Source organism: Castor canadensis, chromosome 12 (genome assembly GCF_047511655.1).
Source record: "Castor canadensis chromosome 12, mCasCan1.hap1v2, whole genome shotgun sequence".
Lineage (NCBI taxonomy): Eukaryota > Metazoa > Chordata > Mammalia > Rodentia > Castoridae > Castor > Castor canadensis.
Window position 1 is genome coordinate 80250988 of NC_133397.1, and position 16103 is coordinate 80267090.

Genomic DNA, 16103 nt, shown 5'->3' on the forward strand with positions numbered 1-16103 from the left:
TTCTCGGGTTTGATTAATTTATGCTAGCGCAGCTCATAGGACTCAGGGAAACACATACCTGTTTATTTTAAAGAATGTAAAAAAGTATACAGATGAAGAGATGCACAGGGTGAGGTATGGGAAAGGGGCACAGAGCTTCTTTGCTGTCTCTGGACATGTCACCCTCCAAGAACCTCCACTATCCAGAAGTTCTCTAAAGTCTGTCCTTTTGGGTTTTTCTGGAGATTTCACTGCATAGGCATAACTGCTAAAAGACTGGTTGGGAAACCCAGCCAGGCCTATCTATTCAAGTTCTTCTTGACCACTCTGCATCATTCCTTCCTCCCAGGCATGGGGCAGGATTCCTCTAAAATGAGGAGGATCTCATGACCTACTATCAGACAAGATAGTGAGATCATTCTTTATGGCCAACTAGAGGAAGGGGAAGATTAGAATTTCTGTGATCTTTGGGGATGCTTTGGGGAAGAGAAATTCTGGTTTTCATGGCCTGCCTTGGAAAGGAAGTCACGAACCAGAAATCATAGACAAAAGTCAAAAAATATCAGAGTGGGCCCTGACAGTAATTTAGGAAAAACGATGATGCCCAGGGTTCATGGTAGATGGGGCAAAACAGGCAATGTCTGAATATATTTTAGAGTAGAACTTACAGAATTTGCTAACAAACTGGATGGAAGGTATAGAAGAAAGAGGAGCTTAAAGGGGGGGCTACCCCAGGGGCTTGGGCCGAACAGCTAGAAAGTTGGAGGTGTCTTTAATTAAATGAAGAAAGACTGAGTAGCCACAGGATAGGTTAGAAGGTGGTGCGTAATCAAGAACTCATTTGGGGAAAATCTGAGGGGGGTGAGATCAGGTAGGTGGCTTGAGAGGTGAGTGTGAGAGCAATTGTATAGATGATGTTTAAAGCCTTGAAACAATATAGGGTGGTCTGAGGAGAAAGTATAGAGGGAGAAGAGCCCAGGCCCAAGAGTGAGCAGGGCCCATACCTTTTGGCAGCTATGAAGAGGAAGCAGAAAGGGAGACTGAGAAGGTTGAAGGAAGGCTAGATGCTGAAGCTCTGGCTAGCTAATGGGTAGAGAATAGTATGATTGGGAAATGACCATTGCATTTAGCAATGTAGTGGTCATGGTGACCATGATCAAGAGAAGCTCTGGTGGACTGCTGAGGACAAGCCTGATTGGAATAGATTCTTGGCAAATGGAGTGGAGAGGAGAAAGACAAAGATGGGCAGTAGCTAAAGAGGGAAGTGGGGTCAGGATTGTTTGGTGGGTTGGTTGGTTGGTTAGTTGTTGGTTTCTTTCTGTCTTTCTGTTTCTCTTTTATGGAGAAAATAACAGCATGTTTATATGCTAATGCGAATGCCACAGGAGAGGAGACAACTGATGTTAGGGGTCGAGGGGGATCTTCAGGAACCTGTGACTAGTAGGGGCTGGAGTGGGCTACAGGAAGGGTGGTGGCCTCAGGTACTGGTCCACCTTCCAGGCTTGGCTCCCCATAAATCTAAATGTGTGATTTAGCACCAGTTCAGGCAGTGATTGGTAAAGCTTCAACACATGTTCTAAGTCAACATTTGCATCTACTTCCTAGGGGGTTGCCAAGTATAACAGACAGACTTGGAGCTCTGCTTTTAGGATTCCCAAATTATTCATACCATTTCAGTTGTCCAGAGGTGATAAAAAGCAACACCATGACTGGCCCTTTGCCTTATTCTCCAGTTTTTCTGCTGATCACTCTGAACTAGATAGGGATCAGCAAACTTTTTCTATAGTTTGTAAATAGATAGTAAATGCTTTAGGCTTGGAGCTGGTCAACCTCTGTCACAGCAATTGGCCTCATGAGAGCTTCCATAGATGAGAGGTCAGTGAATGAGCCTGGCTGTGGAAATGAGCGCCAGGCAGGGCCTGGACTGTAGGCTGTAGTTTACCTCCTGACTGGTGCCAATCTTTGTTACAAGCATGGCCCATTTTGCCCACCATGCAATAATTCCAACCACTGAAGCAATGAGCTTTGCAAAAGAGAGAGAATTTATTCATGAGGTGGTCAGATATAAGGAGGTGGGAGCCCCAACTCTTAAATTGGCATCCCCAAGGATAGAGTTTTGAGGTATTTGTGGGATTAAAAAAAGTAGGGTGGTCTGAGGCAGGGGAAAAGTGAGTGGTAGCAAAGCTAATGTGGGTAAGTTGCTCCTTGATCTCTGAAATTGATGGAGAAAGCAAGTTACTAAAAGTAAATGAAGCTACGGGGTTTCTTCAGGTTTCCCCTCAGGTTCAGGAGTCTGGGAACCTGTTGGGATTAGAACAGCCCTTCCAGGTAGGCTACCTGTACACTGCCCAAGGACCCAGGGAGGGATTGGTGTGAAGTTGCACTTCAGATCCCTAAATGGCAGTTGCTGGATCGTCTCTGATGCCTCAGGAGGCATTTGGATGGATGTGACAGAGCACTGAAGACTGAATTGCATCAGTGTATTGAGAATGCCTTGGTGATGTTAGATGGAATGAAAGTCATCTTCTCTGAGCTGAGATGCATGGATTTGGCTTCAGGATTCTTCACTAACTGAAGAGATAGACTTATGATGAAACCTCTTAAAATTTTTGTAAAATCTCTGTAGCAAGAATAATTCTTGTCACTCTTGACTTTTCTACCAATATAGTCAGGATTTTGAAATCATGGCGTGGAGATTACAGAAGTCCACACAGAAAGGGAGTTATCTATCTGTGCAGCTGGCTTACAAGAGAAGATGTTCCTGGCTTTGAAATCACTGCTCATTTTCTGGGCACATGACATTTTCCAGTGGTGTTTAGAGAAAGCCTCTTTGAGAACAGCCACTTTGAGGTGGTTGTTTTGATGTGAGATCATTTTAATGGAATTGTTCAACCTCGTGTCTTTAAAAAAAATGAAAATGACTCACTGAGGTACAAAGCTAACAACCTATTCCATGTATGAATGGGGCTGGGAGAAGGCAGTGTGGGTCTGGAGGAGGTGGGGCTGAGGATGGGGGCTAGGCACCCTAGCCAGACAATACGTCATACAGTCACCACAAGTGCCTGTCATAGAAAGGACCCTGATCATCCTGAGCTGAGTGTCTGCTCATGCCCAAAGAATTTACTTGCATCTTGAAGGAATGACATCCTAAATTCTCTCTTTCTTAAAGTTAAAAGACCTATGTGTGTGCCGAGGTGGGGGCAGGGAGGGGCAGGGAGAGACAGATATTTAATCCACAACATTGTCCTTTATTCTCAGCTCTTGGCTGCACAGGAAATCCTCAATTAGACATGTGAGAGTGTCTCAGAACTCCTAATAATGTACATACATTACAGTTAACATCACAAAAGTCTCTTTGAATGATGGTTTGGGGGACAGGGATAGGACTCCTGTACAGATAAGCCTAGTTCTTATAGACCTCTAATAAATTGCACTTTTTTGTGTGTAGTTTTGGGTCTTGAACTTAGGGCTTCATGCTTGTTAGGCAAGCGCTCTATTGCTTGAGCCATTCTGCCAGCCCATAATTTGTCCATTTTTATCTAACTGTAAAAGCCACAAAAGAAGCTGTAGGAAAAAAAGAAAAGCCACAAAAGAAGTAGATATAAAGCTCTAATGGCAAAGACATGAACAAAACAGAAAATATTTTACCATCTGTGTGGTAGTTTGCTAAGACTGTTCCCAGAAACCTGCAGGATCACAGTCTTCCTCGCTTTTCATCATTATTACCATTTGTTGTATCATTTTATTCTTAGAAGAGCTCTGTGATGTGGGTGGGGTCTTACCATGGGTCATTTGGCCAGAAAGTAAGACAGGTTCATGTGACAAACCAGCCAGTGGGCTGTAGGCAGTGCTGCTCCAGTGCCAGCACCAGTGCCAGCTGCTCATGTCCCAGATCCTGATGGGCTCTCAAGCTGTTCCTCCCCTGAGTTTGCTGTCTCAGACAGTGGGCCAGGGTAGGAACCTGGGTATGGGTCATCTTCTGGTGAGAGGAGGAGAGGCAGTACCTGTAGCTTGTTTATTTTGTTGTTATTGTTGAAAATGTTTCATTGCTACAACATCAATCAGAACATAGTTATAAAAAGCAAACAGGAAATGTCTACTCTTCATCTCTCCCCCTAATTCTGTGTCCTAGGGATGACTCTAGATGATAATTGGGTATATCACATGTGCAACGGTTCTTGTGTCTTAGTATGTTTATGTGAGTGCATAGGGACAAAGTAGTCCCCCTTTACCCGTGGTTTTATTTTCTACTGTTTCAGTTACCCATAGTCAACTGCTGTCTGAAGATATTAAATGGAAAGTTCAAAAAAAAAAAATTCGTAAGCTTTGAGTTGCATGCCATTCCAAGTAGTGTGATGGATTCCTACAAGTGTAGCTTCATCTTGCCTGGTATATGAATCATCCCTTTGTTCAATGCATCCACACTGTATGCACTCTCATCTGTTCGTAACTTAACAGCCATCTGGGTTAACAGATTGGCTATCATGGTATCAGTGTTTGTGTTCAAGCAACACATATTTTACTTAATAATAGCACAGAGAGTACTGATACAGGAAATTCAGATATGCCAAAGATAAACTGTAAAATGTTTCCTTTTACATGGAAAGGTGAACATTCTCAATTTAAAGAAAGAAAAAATTGTATGCTTGGTTTGTCAAGATCTAGAAAAGAATGAATCTTCTGTCTGTGGAATTGTAAAGAAGTAAAAAGAAATTTCTGCTAGTTTTATTTTTGCACCTCAATCTGCAAAGTTACAGCCACAGTGTGTGTATAGTTAAGTGTCTAGTTATGGAAAGAACATTGTATTATGGAGTTCAGTACTATCTGTCAGGTATCCACTGAGGGGCTTGGAATATATCCCCTAGGGGGAGTGACTGTATACATGCAGATATATCCTATTCTGCATCTTTCTGTTTTCACCCATCAGTGTACTATAGTCAGGTGTCCATGCCAGTCCACTGTGTAGAGATTTACCTTATTCTCAGGATTCATTTTAACTGCATTCCTTTCCCTATCCTTACTTCAGGGGTCATGTTATGTTGGAAAGAATTCCCTTTTCTTCCTGTTCCTTCCCTGTGTGTGTGCCCAGCTCAGATCTGCTAAATCAGACTCCCAGGCATGTGGGCCAGGTCTGCCTTTAGCAGGCTCCCTGGGTGGTCTGGAGTTAACATCTGCTGGCAGGAGGGAATATCCAGCTCCTACAGTTGGCAGGGAGACCCTCCTGCTATCTTGTGCTACCACCTATGCCTGTGCTACCCCCTCACCCAGCACCTCCTCACCCATCCCAGGACAATTCCCCTGGCCCTAGCTGCACCAAGCCCATCTTCCCTCTACTGCTTCTAGGCTGTATCAGTGGGTCAGTCCCATGGCCAGAGGTTACTATGATCATTTGTTTACACTTTTCCTGGGTGGTCCGTGCCTGACTCATCCTTTAACACCTGACATCGAAAACATGCAGTGAAAGCTTGACCTGAACAGAGCTAATGGGTGGGGCTGGTGCTGGGACCTTGTCTCCTGACCCTGAACCATGCCCTGAGGGAGGAATTTGGGCATTTTAGCCAGAAAGGAATCCTTCCTCAGCTGCTGGCTCTTCTTCCATCAGCAGGTGGCACTGTCACCCCCTGGCCGCCAGGAGACACTGTAGGGCAGGGTGCACCCAGGGCCACCTGGCCTTCCTGGGCCTTACTCTTAGCTGCAGACCCAGGTGTGCCTCTAACCCCAGCTCTTCTGCCCTTTGCCTTGCCAGGATGCTGGTGGAGAGGTTCTCAGTGTCCCTTCAGGTCATCCCACCGGTGCATCCAGGTGAGACTGTGTTTCTGCCCAGGCGTCACCCCCTGCCCTGCTTCCTGGACTCCTCACTCCTAAAGCCACACAGCCATCTGGAAGAGCTGTTCCTCAGGTAAGGGTGGAGGGCGGAGAGGGGAGTAGGGGAGCAGGAGAGGCTCCCTCTGTCCTGGACCCCTAGGATAAGACCCACTTAAGTGAGGAAATCTACAGTGATATTTTAGCCAGTGTGGATATGTCACCTTTTATAGGGATATAGGTGACATAATCATGCATGTCTACTTAAGAAATTTACAAATTTAGATGTACAAACTTTTAAAAATTCTACATCTTAGTAAATATCAGGCTGCGCATTTATGTATTCCTGCTGCTATTTCGTCCTCTATGCCCCAGTTTCACAGAACAGCCTGAGTCATACTCATCATGCATGGCCTGGGGTTTCCGTCAGTCTTAGGGCCAGTGTCTGAGCCAGGAAAGCCTGTTTGTTATAGCTGCTTCCAGCTATAGTAGGGCCCTCTTATCCACAGTTTCACTTCCTGCAATCTCGGTTACCTGTAGTAAAATGTAGTCTGAAAATATTAAATGGAAAATCCAGAAATAAACAATTCGTAAGTTTTAAATTGTGCACCATTTGGAGTAGTGTGATGAAATCTGTGTCATCTCACTTCTCCCAGCCTGTGATGTGAACCATCTTTTTGTCTGGAATATCGCACTATATGCACTACCCACCCATTAGTCACTTTGTAGCTATTTCAGTTATCAGGTAACTGTCACAATATCACAGTACTTGTGTTCAAGTAACCCCTATTTTACTTCAAGGCTCAAGTACAGTGAAGCTGGAAATGGATAAGAGAAGTCATAAAGTGATTCCTCTTTTGGTGGGAGGAGGGGCAGAACTTGGGGTTGAACTCAGGGCCTTGTACTTGCTCAGCAGGCAACCTACCACTTAAGCCACTCCTCCATCCCTTTTTACTTTGGTTATTTTTATTGTCTGGACCTCAGTCCTCCTATTTATGCTTCCTGTGTAGCTGGGATGACAGGCACATGCCACCACACCCAACTGTTACTGGTGGAGATGGGGATCTCACAAATTTTTTGCCCAGGCTGGCCTTGAACTGTGATTCTCCCAATCTCCGCTTCCAGAGTAGCTAGGATTACAGGAGTCAGCCACTACACACCTGGCATAAAGTGAAAAGGTACAAGTTCTTGGCTTAATTAAGGGAAAAAATTATATACAAGGTTGCTAATATCAAAGGTAAAATCAAATCTTCTATGCAGTTATGAGAAAGGAAAAGGAAATTCATGATTAGTTTTGCTGTTGCACCTGCAAAAGTTTTAGCCACAGTATGTAATAAATGCTTATTTAAGTTGGAAAAGGCATTAAATTATATAGGTTCAGTACTATTCACCATTTCAGGTGTTCACAATGATGGGATGTCTTTGATCATCTCCCTCACAGACCACCATATTTGTTGGAGTCATAGCACTTTTTCAGTCTGTGTGACATTGAAAAGTTTGTCCTCAGCCACAGCATGCTCAATAACAATAGGACAGCTGCCTTGTTCCTTTTCTTTTAGGGAGTAAATTCATAATCATTATCACATAATCACTAACTAGATCACTTTTTTTAAAGAGAATGGCTTACCACAAAAATGCCCAACAGTTGTAGTTGTGAACTAATATATTCAAGAATAAGAGAAAATAAGCCTGTAGGATTCATTGCGTTTGCTGTCTGCTGGGTGGTCACAAGCCAGTGCCTGACTGGAGTTCAAGGGGGTGGAAAAAGGGCCACCATCACCCACACAGGAGCACAGAGGTTGGGCTGCTTGTGTGGCCTCTTAGGCCACATTAGGAATTGAACTCAGGTATCTTGCTGTCTTTTCCAGCTAGGCAGGCCTTTCTTATGTGTATTAGTCCATTTGTCTTTACTGTACATACCTGAGGCTGGGTCCTTATAAGGAAAAGAGCTTTGTTTAGCTCAGTGAATGCTAAAAGTCTCCTCTAAACAGCACAGTGGCAGGAGCCCCCTTAGCTGTCACTTCATGGTGGGAGTGTGTGGGAGAAGGAAGGATCACATGGCCAGGCAGGAAACCAAAGAGCAGCTCTAGAGAGGAGCAGTAATGATCTCCCAGGAAGCTGTACCTTTTATTTATTTATTTTTCTTTCTGTGGTAGAGATCAAACTCAGAGCCTTGCACATGCTAAGCAAGTACTCTACCACTGATCTACATCACCAACTCTTGTGTGAAAGACAGGGCTTCAGTATGTAGCTCAGGCTAACCTCAAACATGGTCCTCCTGCCTCTGCCTTCCAAATGTTGGAATTAAAGGCTCCGTCACTCAAGGGTCCAGCCACACTGGGGACCAGGCTTCTAAACGTGAGCCTTTAGGGGACAAACTCAAACTTTATCCAAACCATAGTATTAGGTTCATTTCATTAGTTCTAAGTCCATCTTTCTTTATAATATAAAGATTACCCTTAACATTTTAATACTACTTTTAAAAACTTGTATTGAGGAAAGTTACAATCATCTATAACTGTATAACCTACTTCCATATACCTATCTCTCAACTTCCGCAGAGGTCAAACTCAAAGCCAGTCTTGTTTCTCTCTACTGGCCAGCAACACGATCCGCCAGGATTATTGTCAAACAGATCCTGGGCACACATAATTTAATCTGTAAATATTTCACTTTCTGTCTCTAAACATAGCACTGTATTTTTAGGTATAACTTCAATACAATTATTACACCTAAAAATAGTAGTTTCTTAATCATTCATATCAGTCAGTGTTCAGATTTCCATTATCTCATAAATGTTCTTTATAGATTGTTCCTTTTGGGATCTGAAGAAGATCCAAACATTGCAATTGGCCAGCTATTGGTAAAATAGTATCACATCACATCAATACCCAAGCATACTTACACAGTTTCCTAATTTTTTGGACAAACACATTATTTCCAGCTTTTCTTGGTTGTAAACAATATATAAATTTTTGTTTGAAGGTCTAGATGTCCCAGGCTGCAATGTGAGATTATTGAGTGTGAGTGAATATATGGACACTGGTAAAGGCTCACCTTGCCGTATTAAAAAGGGATCTAATAAGGAAGTGATGAAAAGGAGAAAAAGATGGAAAGAAGAAAAGAAAAAGGGGAGCAGAGAAAGGAGAGAGACGAAGAATGGGCTGGGCAGGAATCGGGTAGTGAGGAGAGAAAGGAAAGCGTCCTCCTGTGCTGCCTCAGCCTTAGGGTTGGTGCCAGCCCCATGTTTTCTGCCCTGGACTGGCTGGTGAGCAGGAAGTGTTTGACAGATGAGATGGCTCATGGAACTGGTGATGTGGGATCAGAGCAACCCTGCCAAATAGGACCAGGTGGCCACTCAGCTTCCCCAAAGGAGGAATTCAGACCCTCTTCCCTCAGATATGCTAATGAGCTCAGTGGATGTGGTGTTGCCAGCGCCTAAAATTCAAGTGGCTTTGGGAACCTGCACCTGGCTTTTGGAGGAATGCCCAATGTATGACAGCACTATGTGAGATTGTTGGGGGGCTTTTGCTGGACAGTGGGTAAGGGCCACTTCTTGGAGGTCACCATTTAGCCTTGGGTCATCGTTCATTTCCTGTTTATGCTAAAGACTTCAAGTGTAGACACAAGGGTGGGAATAATATTAGCCATCCAATCATGACCCCACATATTTGCCAAGAACATGGCCTTGGAGGGGGATACAAGGTTATGGTCTTGGCGTACAAAAAGTTAATGCTTTGTGAGCAGATAGGTCATTTTCATTTTCCTGGTTACACCATTCTGCATTTTCCAGACTTTCCACAATGAACATGTATCATTGTTATCATTACAGAAGAGGAAAGAGACTGCTATTTTTAAATCACCCCTTGAGATAGATTTACTTCTCCTTACCCTTCTCTGAAGGGGAAAAATACCTTTCTTTCCTCTGAGCAAAGTGAGAAATATCAGCACAGATCAAGCAAGCTGTTTATCTCAGGTGTCAGAGCAAGTACAGAGGAACTGGGTGTCTGAGTCCAAGAGACCTCCCCCAGTGACCTTATGCAGACTTACAGGTTTACACCAAAAATGCTCCTACTGGGTCCAGGCATGCAGTTGGAGCTGGCCCCCAGATGATCCTCTCTCGTCCTTCCCCAGGCTGGCCGTGTGACCTCAGGTCAGTTTTCTAGGACCAAAGCTACATGCCTCAATATTAGAAGCTGGTTCCAGCAGATTCCAGGAGCTGAACTTTTTCCCCTTTCCTTGACAGCAGTTTAGAAGGAAATCCAATCCTCTGAAGTGGGATTGAATGAAACAGTCAGTCAGGACTGAAGCCCATTTGTAGCACTGGGCAGAAGCAGGCTCCCTGTAAGGTAGAGGCTGCCTGCCTGCTACATTGCTCATAGGTCCCTGCGGTAATCACTTGGATGTTGGGGGTCTACATGTGTCCCCAGGTGGATCTGCCAGTATGCTCTCAGAACACCCAAGTTCAGGCTAGGGTGTTCTTCCACACATACTTCAGCAGGCAGGAAGCAGGAGATGGGTGAGTCTGGGCTTTATCAGCTTAAATGGTGCTTGTGCCCTGTATCTCCTGAGGCCCAGCTCTTGTTTTGCTGTGTGCATTACTCCAGGAGGAAGATGGCAGGGTTGGAGCAAACCCACCAGGTGTGGACAGAGCCTAGTCATCCAGCTAGCCGCAGATTCCCCAGAATAAAGGGGAAGCAAACAGCTGGGTCAATGCTGGGATCCCTGGGCTTCTGGCAGAGTGGCACTTGCCTATCTTTAAAGAAGGGAGAGGAAGAAAAAGAAGAGGGACACAGGTGAAAACTTCGGCCGTTATTTGTTCTATTCTTTTGAGGCATTTTATTGAAACTTTCATTTGAGAACTTGGCCGGGGCCTGGAAGCCAACACTGTATAAATAACTGCCCTTGGTGTTTATCCTTCTGCTGTCACTTGGGATTCCCAAGGCATTTAGAGACTTTGCCACTGGGACTGCTGCCCATAAAATGGATGAGGAGGTAGAAGCTGGAAGAATCTTCCTTTGGATGTTATCAGGATCAGAAATTCCAGAAGCCGAACATGCTGACCCAAGCTGGTCCTGTCTGGTGTCTACTTGTTCTGAGTCTTTGTCCTTTTCAACTGTTTACCCCATTCTGCATTGTTTTTCTACCCTCTGTTCCAGTGTGTGGTGAGGGTGGAAGCAGACATCTGCCCTCTGTCATTGCTGTCATGGCTGGGGATTAGCAGTGCTCTGACTGTGACCATGTCCTGTCCCTCTCTCATCTCCAGTCACAGCTCGGGGCTTCCATGGGAACCTCCCTTCACTGGGATCCTGGGGGCCACAGCTGGGGCCTTCACACTCAGCCTGGCCTGGCATCTGCTGTCCCTTCCCTTCTCCAGAGACCTCTGACATTCTCAAGATAACTTCTGACCTCCATGTTGGCAAAGGAACCCACTTGGATCCAGCATCAGTGTTCTTGATGCGATACTGGCTTTTGTAAATCTGACAACAGCTGATTCTGTCACCCAGGCTTTTTAAGCTATCACTGCACATGCTTCCCCTCCCCTTCCCTTTTCCTCCAGGCTTCGCTGCTCCAGTGCTGTTGTGGGGCTTCTCTTTCCTCTCCAGAGGCAAGGCAATGACTGAACACAAAGTCAAGCTTGAACTACTTTATGCCATTGAACAGTACCACTCCATATGCAGAGACCACACAGCTACAGTCTACATCTCATCTAGCTCCTTGCATCTTGTTTAGCTCTAGATCCAGAATTCTTGAACGTCGTTCACTCAAGGCAGAGCAGGATGATGGCCTTTCTGGCTCTCTTGTTCCTCATCTTACAGATGAAAGTGAAGTTAACAGCAATGAAGTCAAAGGCTGGTCTGTTGTTTCTCTGGCAAAAAGTACACTGCAAGGCCAGCATAGCAGAAGGAAGACTTTACCACCTAAGGGATCTCTCCCTCTGAGCAGCAGTTGGAAATACACACATTGCTCTGAGCCAGCAGGGACTTGTACAACCGATTCCCCCACTGAGAAACTGGCAGGGTGCCCCCTGCCCCAGCAGAATGCCAGCGTCAGTCTCCTCAGAGTCCCTGGATTGCCAGCATTCTCAACATGTGGCCTCTGGCAGGGCCCTGAACTTTTTAAGGCCCTCAGACATTGTTTGCTGGGTGCTGTCTGCATTAGAGGTGCAGTGTGTATGCTTGTACTGTGCACCTCAGGGCCAGCCTGTGAAAGCATACATGTGACCAGGCACATGGGATAGAGGGTGCCTGCAACCCTGTGTGCACACGTGTTTATGTGCACACAGAAGGTCTGTTTCAGAGACATAAAATTCATCGTCACAGGAACAAAACCTTGTTCTCCTCTGAACTTAAATGACTTAGAAAAAAATACATAATTTGTAAACTGCCTGGACATACTCAGAGAGACAGCAGCTTGGCTCAGAGGAGAATCTTGGATTTGTAGCATTTTGTTCCTGGCAGATTAAAGTACGATGTCCTTTTTAAAAAGGAGGAGGATGGGCTAGCTAAAGACGTTTCTATCTAGGGTCATGACACTAAATTCTATCTAAATGATCTTCACATAGATTTAGTCACTAAAAAGAACAAATGTGACCTCACTTTTTCATATCCTGGAATCCACGTTGGCTAACTTCGGGATGTCTCTACAGAGAAGGAGCAAAATGCGCAGGAAGTGGGAGATCCTGCCCCAAACCCAGTCTCTGGGGGTGACTAGGAGTTTGGAAGGTGACAAAGTCCAGCCACCCCCTCTAAACTGACTTCCAAAGCACCTTCCACCAGGGGCCCTACAACCAACACAGAATACATAACTCCTTGTTTTATGGAGACCTGGGATCCTATAGGTCAAGGTGATCTGCCAGGGCTGGTCTCCACACCAGTCATCTGCTTCTGAGAGCCCCTGTTACAGGGAAGGGCCCTCCAGGACAGCACAGATGCATACACAGGTTATGGTCACAGCATGTAACCAGCCTGAGCACCATTCCCTCAACAGAGGTGCTGCTCACATGGTTTCTGAAGAATCTTCCTTGGAACTTTCAATTGTTATTTCCTCCCAGAAGTTCCCTGTCCTGGGCCTCTTTCTGTTATTTTCCCATCTTCTCAGGTGTCTCTTTTGTGTTGGAAAAACACAAGTGGGGGTGGAAACACTCTGTGTAACCAGACCCCAAGACTCTGGCACTCAAGGGTGATCCTGTCTATTCCTTGCAACCCAGAGCCCCAGATGGAGAAGACATCTGACTCTTGGGTTCTCCTCTCACCTGGCTGGAATCCTTTCCCCATCCCTGGTAGATACCTTGGTTTCCTTCTCTGTCAAATGGGAAGGGCAAGATAAATTACTCAGTCCTGTGTTTAAGACAACACGAGGTATGTTTGTGAAAAGCACTAGAGAAAAGCAGACAATTCTGATGATGTCTTGGGGTATTTTTCCTTCTGACAGCATTTCACATGGAAGATTCTTTGTGTGTGTGTGTGTGTGTGTGTGTGTGTGTGTGTTTGTGTTTTACTTACTGGGGCTCAGGGCTTTCACCTTGAGCCACTCCACCAGCCCAATTTTTTGTGATAGGGTTTTTCAAGATAGGGTCTCGTGAACTATTTGCCCTGGCTGGCTTCAAACTGCGATCCTCCTGATCTCTGCCTCTTGAGTAGCTAGGATTACAGGAATGAACCACTTATGCCCAGCATGAGGGATTAAAGCACATTTGGCTGGGCACCAGTGTCTCGCACCTGTAATCCTAGCTACTTAGGAGGTTGAGATCCGGAGGATTGTGGTCCAAGGCCAGTGCAGGCAAATAGTTCTCAACCAATAATTGGGCACAGTGGACATAATAATAATTGGGTATAGCTGACATTCTAAGCTATGGTGGGGGAAGGTGGTGCTGAGATCGGGAGGATCACAGTTCTGGGCCATTGTGACCCCATCTCAGTGGAAAAAATTTAAGTGTGTTGATGAGCACCTGTCATCCCAGCTATAGCAGGAAGTGTAAAATAGGATCACTGTCCAGGACAGCCTGGGCAAAAAGTGAGACCCCATCCAAAATAACCAGAACAAAAAGGACTGAGGGCATGGCTCAAGCAGTAGCACATCTGCCTAGCAAATGCAAAACCCTGAGTTCAAACTCCAGTAATGCCAAAAAAAAATACATGAAATAAAAAGCACATTTGTCCTTAGAGTTCCCATCTTGGTAAGGCTGAGATACAATACTCTCTGGGTGTTACAGAGATAGGTGCACCAAGAGACCCCTGCTGTGAAAGGCTGTCCCGCTACCAATGTGAAGCCTACCCTAACCTAGCCCCTTTGTCCTGCAGCTCCTCTCCAGCCAAGCAGCTTTCCTTCCTGCGCAGTGGCCTCCTGAGCAACCTCTACCTGCATACATCAGATTCCCTGGTGCCTCTGCTCCAGTGGCTGTTCCAGGTGAGAACCACAGTTCTAGGTGGTTCCCACTAGGTGGCGGGAGCAGTGCAGTCTAGTTGTCCAGGCAGATCTACAAGCTGAGAGGCTTGTCTCAGGCCCAGAGAAAGGAGGAAGGCTGAGGAGCCTCCTCCATGGTCACCTTAACGCTAAGAATGCCAAGTTCAGGAAGACACAAACACCTACCTGTGGTCTCATCCAGCTGACTACTGCTTGGGAACCTCTGCTCCTCCCCTCCAGAATATATACCTCTTGGGGTGGTCCTGTGCCAGGGCCCTATCTTGGCTTTCTTGAGGGACCTGGTGTTCTATCTGGACTGAGCTCAACCTTCTCAGTGACTGGGTGGTGCTACTCAATACAGGCTTCCACTGTGAACTCATCTCCTCTCCCATAGGCATATGTCGTTCCTCCCATATGCAGCTGGAGGGCTGCTCAGGGCCCACCACAGTCCTGTATCACCCCTGGAGGTGTGGGGCCTCATGAATTCAGATCTGCGGGTGCTCTGGGATGTGTTTGCATCCTGCTGTGCAGCTGTAGGTGGGCTGGAAAAGCCTAGAACAACTGCTCACTCTGCCCCAGTTTCTTCCTCCTGGCTGCTGCTAGAACATTTTGCCTTGGAGGAACATGCATTCTACCCTGGGGCTGGAAACCTTTGCACGCAGAGACAGTGAGAAGCCAGCAGACAGCCTAGGAACCAATGCTGGATCTGAATGCACAGCATGACATGCTGGCCTGGCCTTGGCCCCCACCCAGTGCTGTCCCTGTCTGGGGATGGGCAGTGCACAAGTTCCAGCTGGTCCCAGTGCTGCCAGTTGGGGCCTGGAGCTCAGCTGTAAATCAGAGCTTTCAAGCAGGGTGGATTATTCAAGGAACTCCTCAGCCTCAGAAAGCTGGCTGCCTTCCAGAAAGAGCCCTCCAGAACTCTCTCCTTCCCTCTGGGGTCATCCACCATGCTCTTCCCTGTCCCAGAGGAGGACACCAGGCTCCTGGGACCCTTGTGTGTGTGTGTTGCTCTCGCCCCCTGCCCAGGCTGGAGGAGGGCAGCGGGTGAGGGATGGAACAGTGAGGCCATTATTCTCCACCCCAGTCAGCACAGCTTCTCTCTGCTCCTTGCACAGCATATGACAAAATGCACAATCGGGCATTGGGAGACACAAAGAGCCCCTCTTAAGACGTCGCCCACAGAGAGTCCTTGTGTGACCCTGACATGGTGTGGAGTGCCCTCCCCACTGGTGACTCTGTCTCCACAAGGTTCTGAGACCCCAGACCTTAGTGTTATGTGTGAGCCCTTCCCTGTCTCTTCTCCCACATCCATTAGGTTGGGAGAGGCCCACAGAGAAGAGGAGTTGGAGACCCAGCCCTGAGGCTGGACAGACTAGGTGCAAGCAAGCTGGACATCCACTTTGCTTTGGCCCATAGTGCCACATGGAAGTTAAATGAGTGAGTCCTGCAAGCTGCCGCCACTTCTCTCTCCTCCCCAGGCTCCATGACCAAATAAGGCCAGGCACTGTTCTCAAACCTGAATCCCCAGGCAGGAGAATGTGCTTGCCCTGAGAGACCAAATGGTCCTCTGGTCCAATGAAACATAGCTAAGTATGCAGGCCAACAAGACTTATGGGCCCACATGTGCATCTGGGTCCATTCTGAATGAGGGGCTGGGACTGCAACCCTGCTCACTTGACTGCCTCCTTGGAAAGAACACCCTAGTTCTCATGGGGACCCAGTCCTGTGCTCCTTTCTACTCTCAGGGCTTTGGTGGGTGTACCATAGGCACTGGGTGAATAGGCTCTGGCCTCAGTGTTCATCACCAGAGCCCTCGTGTGTACCTGCTGGTGGACCTCGCCAGGGAAAGTGGACTAGAGCAGATAGCATATGCTCTTGATGAGTTTATATTCTTGTTAAAGCATTCACCTCTG

The 16103-nt window shown here is 46.5% G+C and overlaps 1 protein-coding gene across 2 annotated transcripts in view; it reads left to right on the forward strand.

Moving 5' to 3' along the window:
* Positions 1-16103, forward strand: part of Fam178b (family with sequence similarity 178 member B) — a 90484-nt gene that overhangs the window by 7236 nt on the left and 67145 nt on the right. For both annotated transcript variants that reach the window (XM_074050200.1, XM_074050199.1), the window contains 2 exons: positions 5726-5878; positions 14085-14190. In XM_074050200.1, coding sequence (XP_073906301.1) covers positions 5726-5878; positions 14085-14190 — 259 coding nt within the window. The remainder of the gene's footprint in view (positions 1-5725; positions 5879-14084; positions 14191-16103) is intronic.